Source organism: Humulus lupulus, chromosome 1, assembly GCF_963169125.1.
Source record: "Humulus lupulus chromosome 1, drHumLupu1.1, whole genome shotgun sequence".
In the NCBI taxonomy this organism is placed as follows: domain Eukaryota; kingdom Viridiplantae; phylum Streptophyta; class Magnoliopsida; order Rosales; family Cannabaceae; genus Humulus; species Humulus lupulus.
The window spans coordinates 85,618,117-85,626,023 of NC_084793.1; the positions used below are offsets into that span (position 1 = coordinate 85,618,117).

Sequence of the window (7,907 nt, forward strand, 5' to 3'; positions counted from 1 at the left end):
ACTCAAAATAAAAAAAAATCACTCCAAACGGACACCCGAGTGAAAAATTAGGTATTTTGCAAGAATTGCATCGAACACCATCGAACCACTATTGAGCAACATCAATTTTTTCATGAAAATCTTGATTTTGAAGGCCCCATCGAGCTGACATCAAGTACTATCGAATCACGTCGATTTTCTGCAGATTTCAAAATTTCAGATCTGAAAAAAAAATCACAAAAAAACCTAAAAATCATGTTCAGATCTGTTCGAAATGTAGTATTTTAGTGTCCTAAGTGAGGAATATTTGTCATTATATTGAGTTCTCTTATATTTTACCTTATTCGTAGATTTTTTTTTTTTAGAGAAAAAGTTAAGAGGAATGAGTTGAAGGAAAAAGAGAGAAGACAGAAGAGGAAGTAGATGGAAAAAATTATGAATGAGGTAATTTGGATATTATTAAAAAAATTAACAATTTTTTTTAAATGATTTAAATACTAATATTTTTTTTACTTAGAACTCCTCGCTAACATTAAGCATAAAAACTCAAATTTGCCGAGGTTAGATATTTTTTTTTTTAAATGGAGGTAATTATGTGTAATAAGTGTGACAAAAAAGTATTTACGTGGTTATCCCCTTCTTCTCCCTCACTGGTTCGGGCCAGGCTCGACTCGACTCAGAAACTTCGCTACAACTATTTGTTTCTCAGTCTTTCTCTTCTTCTAATTTGTCAAAAACAAAATGGCCGAGCGACAAGCAGTTGATCAGCAGAATCAACCAGATCCGCCATTGCAATCCAATCCAGCTCCAAAGGAAGATATGCTTACTTGTCTCGTTGCTTTAGAAGCTGCTTTGCTGCCATGCTTACCTGCTAGAGAACTCCAGGCAATTGACCGTTCACCCCATCCTTCTCATCAGAGTTAGTCCCTTCTTTTATTGCTTCTCTCTTGATTCTAAGCTTGCAATTATGTTTTCTTATCAATAAAAATTGTGGCAGTGAAAGAGAAAAGGGAAGGAGTTTGTATGTAAATTTGTAAAAAATGTGTTGAATGTATATATTTTTAAATTTGATAATTTCCTAATAAATTGCAACCCATGCATACAATTTTTTTTAATGGGTTGAATTATTATATACAAATTAGGTTTTGAATGTTCCGTCCAATTTTGGGTTATCTTCCAAATTATGGCAAAGAAGTTTTCCATTGGTAGTATACCATTGAAGAAGCTGAGTGTTACTGGAAGTCTTAGGACTAAAAATTCTGAAAGGAATAAAGATGTGTTGGTGTTGCTACATAATATACTTGTCCTCTTTTTTATTATAATATTTGGGAGGCATAAAACATTTCCTTAGATGCCCATGGGGAAGCGAACCCCAGATATCACGAGAGCAATTGCTATAAAGGTGCTTTGGTTGTTATAAATTTAGTTAGAGGCTATAATGTTATTTGTTTCATTTGGTCCAATGCCAAAGATTGAATACAATTTAGTTACGTGCATTTTGAGTTTTGAGAATGTTGAGGCTCAATTATCCATCCGGGTGTACTCAAACTGGGGGTGACCCTCACTTTCGATGTGTCATTGTAAAGGTTGAATCTTTGTGATTTGGGTTTTACCTCTCTTTTGCTGTACTTGCATTTTTTGCTTTATATTTGGGGTGAGAAAAAAATGGTTTCATGAGTTGTTCTGCACTTTTTCCTGTTGGTAAATTACATGTAATCGTTGCTTTTGCTCGCTTGTAGTGTTGTAGACCGTTTTCCGGACTTGCTATACACACCTTCAACTGTATTTTAGGCATGCTTTAATGGTGTGTGTTTGTTATTATTCAGTTGATGTGGAAAGGCATGCCAGAGACTTTATGGAGGCTGCTAAAAAGCTTCAACTCCATTTGATTGGCCTGCAACGTGAGGATGAACCAAGTAGGGCTGAAACACTGAGGAAGGTGATTGCATGATTGTATTGGTCAGCCATTTTTCTGGGGTATGCAAGTCTATTCAGTAATTTAACTTTTGTGTGCCTGTCATGCTTTACAGGAGATTGCTGTGATGGAAGAAGAATTGAAAGTTAAAACCGAGCTTATCAATAGACATGAGAAATTGATTCAAGGGTGGAGAAAGGAGTTGAAAGACCAACTAGACAAACACCTAACTGAATTGGAGAGGGTATAGCTGATGGCCAACAGGTTAAACAATGTAGAGAGAGATATTGGTGGGTGGATGTGTGAATTCAAGCATCTTTTGGAAGGGGCTTAGGAGGCTTTAATTTTAACTTAATTATGACTTGCGCAAGTTGTCAACGACATACTTTTATCTGCCGTTTGTACAACTTGTAGAGCATTTTGTTCAGCATTGTTAGAATCCAAAGTGTTGTCGGATCCACAGAGAGGAAGGATTGTATGTTTATGTTTAGGATTGAATCGGCTTTTCTTTGTTGACAGTCTGGTTTTGTGTATTTATTGTAACAACAAGAACAAAAATTAGATACAGAGACCTTAGCTTTCGCTCTTTCAGGCCTTGTTGCTCAGCGAAACCTAAGGAATTCACATTTCATTAACAGATTGGAAACAAATTTTGAAGTTCGATTATGTGAAAGTCATATGTGGACAAAGACAATGTTTCTTTATTTTAAGGGGGAAAGAGAGCCTTCTAACTTACTACAAAGTTACAATATTTTATTCTAACAAAGTTACAGAATGCTCATTAGAAATTTATTAGGCTCTCTCTTGCCTTTATATATTTATATTATATACTATTGGCAAGCATAATGATTTATATACCACAATAAAGATAAGACCTCTAGAGTTACAAAAGTGGTGTTTCAAAAGTAATTTACACATTGCTGTAATATATTTTGGACTTATTGGAGATACATTACCTTGAATTTGTTTAATTGGGTCTGATTGGAAGTGAGTTGGGAGAGAAATGAAAAAAGTACACAATGTTACCTCCACTCCGAAGGTCACACTTGCCCTCCAAAAGCCATTCGTGAGAGGCTGACCACTATGCTCTCGCTTCGAGCCTTTATTCGTAAAAGGATGGCTTGAGACCAAGATCCCACCTCCAAAGGTCGATATCACATAACCAAAAATCAACTGTCGGATATCGGCAGAAACTCAATTTGACTCCATTGCTTGATGTCCTAGATTAGGAAGTAGATCAAAGGACTTTGGAGGGAAATTGACAAAATTGCTTGCAAACTGCTTCTAATCACTTTAAGGGCAATCGAAGTTTTAATTACTGTATATGTTAACAGAAATGAGTCAAAATTATTATTAATTTTTTTTAATGATTTTGCATTTTGACCTATTTTTGATAATTTTTTGTAATATCACATATCTTTGTTAATTATATGCAACATAATATAATTACTCAGTCTTTGTTACGAACAATTGGCATACTTGGTTTTAAAAAGTAGATAGGATTGCAATAATTTTATAAGTGTAATGATATGTGCATGCACAATTTACACCTAAATAGTATCAACACCTATATGGCAAAAAATTTCAACTATTATATTTATTGAAGATGGATCTCACTAGGTTAAAATGACTTACCACACAAGTGAATTGAAGATGGATCTCACTATCATTACTCCTTTTACAATATTCTTCATCATAGATCAGATCTCTTTATATTAAAACTAATCTGGTTAGCTATGCTTAATAAACCAACACCAACTTTCCTCTTGATTAACTCCCGCCATAATACATATACATTAAAAAAAATTAAGTGTTTCCAATACTTGTTTTTGCTTTTTTCATAATTTACACCACAGGTGAAGTCGAGCTTTTTCCTGCAAATTACTATTAGCAGTCGCACAAGTAAGGATACAGATGAGGCTTTGGTTGAAGCAGGCAGATGATGCCATTGCAATCAGTTTTTATTCTCTCCAAAACAAACAATGTTAATCTAGTTGTAGCGGATGTACATGCCATAAGCATTAAGATCACAAGCTAAAGCTATGCACCTCTATTTAAATCGTAGTACTAATTTTCATTGTTTCTTTCTCATATGACATGTGCCAAAGTCTCTACTATCATTTCATCAGTTTGCAGCAGTGAATTTTTGTACGAGACTACTAGAAAAACCAAATTAACTCTTCTATATTCACTTCTTTTCCATTTTCTTTTCCTCTTAATAGAATAATAAAAACGCAGGAAAAATGTCTCACTCAATATACGACAACTCAAAAGATTGATAAGATTCCAGTTAGGACCGAAGCTCGAAGTTCATTAAGCAACCATAAAACAGTAAAGGTTGCATTTTGCCTATTTCTTAGCATAGGTAATTAACATTGAATTCTGCTGTGTCATCTTGAAACCTTGGAGCCCCTGCATTGCAACCGTTGATTGCATCTCATCTCCATACTCCACAAAGGCTATACCAGGCTTTGTCTCCACCATTCTAACTTCCTTAAAACCAGGATATTGACAAAAGAGCATCTGGAGCATCATGGGTTGTGTCTCCTGGGGAAGATTCTGAACAAACAGTATGTTGTTTGGCGGAGCAGGAGCTTCTGGTACAATAGATTTTACACCGCCAGGATAAGGTATTTGTGACATCTGCATTATTTGTAGTAATGGTAGAAGAAGACAAAATTAATTAAAAAAAAACCATGGAGGTTAGACAAGAAACCAGTCTAAGACAAAAAGCCGTCTCAGATAAACATAACAAAAGGAAATTAACTTGGAAACAATATTAATTTAGAAATGACACGGTGATGCACAGAAGAAGTATAAGGTTCTTACTGGAGGTGCTGCACCGTAGGCACCAGGATAAGCAGGATTCAGACCCATTCCAGCTTGATTAGGATCATGCTGGTCTTTTCGCTTCTTCCCTTTTACATGAAAAAACAATGAATATAGCATATCAGTTAATTTAAAAATAAATCAACAACAACAAATTCAGGCCCAGAAAGTAGAAGATGTCTTTATTAATGTGTTTGAGAGAACTTCTCTATCTTTTCACTAGTCATTGTTCATAATTTATAAACAAAAACAAATAAACACAAGCAGTGTCTGCAAAGTAGCAATTTAAACTATTATTAGAAAACAAAAGACCGGTACAGCTCTACTTTCTCTTATATCAAGATACTATTCTATACGTCTATTGCATATATTTAGCTATTTTAACTTGACCTCTTGCTGAACACCTGAACCCTACAATCAATGGGAGGTGTGAAACTCTAGCAAATTGCTAAGGAGGTCCCCATGAGGAATCATACCTCATGAGGGCAAGCTATAGTTCTGGCCACCCAACCTAACCCTGGTGGATATATATGTAACTTATAAGTGATCAGCAGTCAGATTCTGATGTAACAAACAACGATAAACATTTCAGTTCTCAAAAGGGAGATATCTGTAATCAATGTGACCGTAAATTTTTATATACATACATGGAAATGAATGCCTTGATGATGGTGAGGTTCTATGCCAGACTATGAGTTAAGCTAACAGAGAGGTCCAAGCACAATAGCGGAACCACACACACAAAAGAGAGAGAAGGTGGAATTCCTCACCCTTTTCTTCATGCCTCTTTCGTTTTTCCCGCGGAACAAAAGTACCATCAGCCTTAGCAACTACATCTGATTTCGTTTTGGCATATTGTATTCGCTGTTTTGTCACATATCAGTAAATAAAACAATCAAAACGATATCAAGTTGTAAATTTTATGATTCATTCAGCTGCACTTAAGTCAACGCGCAGACATATTTTTCATTAACTACATCGACAACATGCTCAAACAGATGTAGCAGCATCACAAGACAGAAAGGTTAAAATACAATTCGATGGAATTTTATTAATAAATAAGCACCGCAGTAAATTTATTTTAAAAGAAAGTAAAATATTTTCATAGCTAGAATGAAAACATGTGGGTGATGGTATTTAAAAACAAGCCAACTTTAACACCATCCCAGCTCTACCAGCAGCATTTAACCATTTTACAGTATGCTTGTTGCAAAAAATATGTTGTATTATGTCATATTGTATAATTTTTATTTTCAATTTTCTCTCAAATTGTCATATATTTTTTGCACATCACCCTCGCTCTCATCTTTTTCTTACATTTCTTTCGATTTCATCCCTTTCTCTCTCCTTGCTTTCTCATTCATTCTTCTCTTATCACTTCCTCTTTAATTACTTCTACAGAATATAATTTAAAATTGTTGATTTTATTTTAATATGTAAAAGGTCAATATTCAATTAATACAAATAGTAAATACGACATCTTAATAAAGTATAAAGCCAAACATACTACTGTATAAAAATAATACAACACATTAGTATAAAAATAATACAACACATTACAACAAGAAGGAAAAAATAAATATCTCCTGCTAGCGGTCCTATGCAGCATCATAAAGCTCGAATAATTTTATTCTGAGCTATACCTGCATGGAGGCAAAATTCTATGATAATGACCTTTATTTTTCCCTTCTCTTAAGCGTCTCCAAAGATAATCAAGTCCTCTCTATGGAATTTGTAACAGATAGACAGTACTAGAGCCGTAGAGCGCTAGAACATCAAAAGAGCTAAGTGCACTACTAAAAACGAGTAAAAAGAAAAAGAAAGTACATAACTTTGCTGAAATTCTGAGATAACAAAGTAGCGAAGAATTTTCGTACTTAAGAAATAATAAAAAGGATCGTGATTGAGATTAGAACGGTACCATAGGCTTGTCGTAAAAGGGGAAGCCCTGCATTTGGCGAAGTGCATTAGTGGCGGAAGACACGTCTTCGAAGACCACCCAAGCTTGCCCTTTGTGCTTCAGCGTCTTGAAAGCTAAAACCTCCAATATCTTCCCGAACTGAGAGAACACTGCCTTAAGCGACTTCTTTAACTCTGTAACCAAGCATTGCTCTTAAAATCTCAGTCCCCAAATCTCATTCAAACCCCCCCAATAACATAAAATTCAAAAGAAAACAATTGAGTACCGTCGAGCTTGATTTTTTCGTTGAGATTGTTGATGTAGATGGTCACGTTGGGAGAAACATCAGTTCCTAAGTTGTTTTCTGTCATTTCTTCTTCGTCTTATCTTTTCCTCAACTCTACTCTGACTCTCCCAGGCTAAAATTCTAGTTTTGAGAACTCTCGGAGTTCGGGAATGCTCCCACTGCAATCAAAGGGGCCTTACAAGGGTCCAGGGTTTATGCCAGAATTTGTTGAATTAGACAAATGGCTTAATTGGGGGAAAGGGAAGAGCCCTAATTTTATTTCTGAATGCCTGAAGCTGGATTGCAATTTTTATGGGCCTAATAATTTCTGATGGTCTTGCTCTATAGACCGGACATTGGAATTTGAAAATTTTCATATGAGATTTTTAGGTTACCTCTCTTTATATATGATTCCCATTAAATATGGGGATGGTAATTTTAGCCGTAAACGCCTTTTATGTACTAGCACCTTGTGCTAACTCCAATGCGGAGAGATGGCTTAAATTATTACATTAAAGCTTAACCAATAAAAAAAAAATTAAATAAATAAATATGAAGGCAACGTTGCCAAATTTTAACTCAAAATTACCTCTCCACCTCAGCTTCCAATCTCCACCTTTGACCACTTCTAACAAAGCCTTAGGTAAAGCAACTCCCATTAGAGTTGGCCTTATGGGTAAGTATTACCCGATAAATTAGGATATAGGGTAGGGATAGAGTGCAAAAACATGTACTTATACAGGGTAGGATATGACTATAAGTGTACCACCAAATTATGTTATATTCTAATTAAATTTACAAGTATAAATAATATATTATATTATTATTTACAATCTCTAATGCATTTTATTATATTTTTATTGATTTTATAAGTATAAATAATGTATACTTTATTATAAGTGTTTACTATTCTTAATATTTAATACATACTATATTTCATTTAATTTTATATGTATAGTTTATTGATTTTTGTTTCTCAAATATTATTTTTATTTAAA

At 34.5% G+C, this 7,907-nt stretch overlaps 2 protein-coding genes across 2 annotated transcripts; one reads left to right on the top strand and one right to left on the bottom strand.

Moving 5' to 3' along the window:
• The first annotated feature begins 583 nt into the window (after window positions 1-583).
• On the top strand, window positions 584-2,567 carry LOC133795444 (mediator of RNA polymerase II transcription subunit 28). The gene is made up of 3 exons (XM_062232897.1): window positions 584-898; window positions 1,806-1,918; window positions 2,010-2,567. The coding sequence occupies exons 1-3, from the start codon at window positions 721-723 to the stop codon at window positions 2,142-2,144; spliced, it is 426 nt and encodes a 141-aa protein (XP_062088881.1). The 5' UTR covers window positions 584-720; the 3' UTR covers window positions 2,145-2,567.
• Window positions 2,568-4,054: 1,487 nt separating this feature from the next.
• On the bottom strand, window positions 4,055-7,276 carry LOC133795452 (U1 small nuclear ribonucleoprotein A). Its single transcript, XM_062232904.1, has 5 exons — window positions 6,910-7,276; window positions 6,645-6,817; window positions 5,494-5,587; window positions 4,724-4,812; window positions 4,055-4,537 (listed from the first exon to the last, which is right to left on the bottom strand). Exons 1-5 carry the CDS (start codon window positions 6,992-6,994, stop codon window positions 4,244-4,246), a joined length of 735 nt encoding a protein of 244 aa, XP_062088888.1. The 5' UTR covers window positions 6,995-7,276; the 3' UTR covers window positions 4,055-4,243.
• Window positions 7,277-7,907: the final 631 nt, after the last annotated feature.

Bases quoted from the DNA above. Each gene is read 5' to 3' on its own strand.
- LOC133795444 (XM_062232897.1), top strand. From the start codon at position 721: ATGGCCGAGCGACAAGCAGTTGATCAGCAGAATCAACCAGATCCGCCA. The intron at 899-1,805 runs GTTAGTCCCTTC...GTTATTATTCAG, and splicing joins ACCCCATCCTTCTCATCAGA to TTGATGTGGAAAGGCATGCC. The intron at 1,919-2,009 runs GTGATTGCATGA...CATGCTTTACAG, and splicing joins GGGCTGAAACACTGAGGAAG to GAGATTGCTGTGATGGAAGA.
- LOC133795452 (XM_062232904.1), bottom strand. From the start codon at position 6,994: ATGACAGAAAACAACTTAGGAACTGATGTTTCTCCCAACGTGACCATC. The intron at 5,588-6,644 runs GTACCGTTCTAA...GTGACAAAACAG, and splicing joins CCTTTTACGACAAGCCTATG to CGAATACAATATGCCAAAAC. The intron at 4,538-4,723 runs GTAAGAACCTTA...CAAATAATGCAG, and splicing joins CCTACGGTGCAGCACCTCCA to ATGTCACAAATACCTTATCC.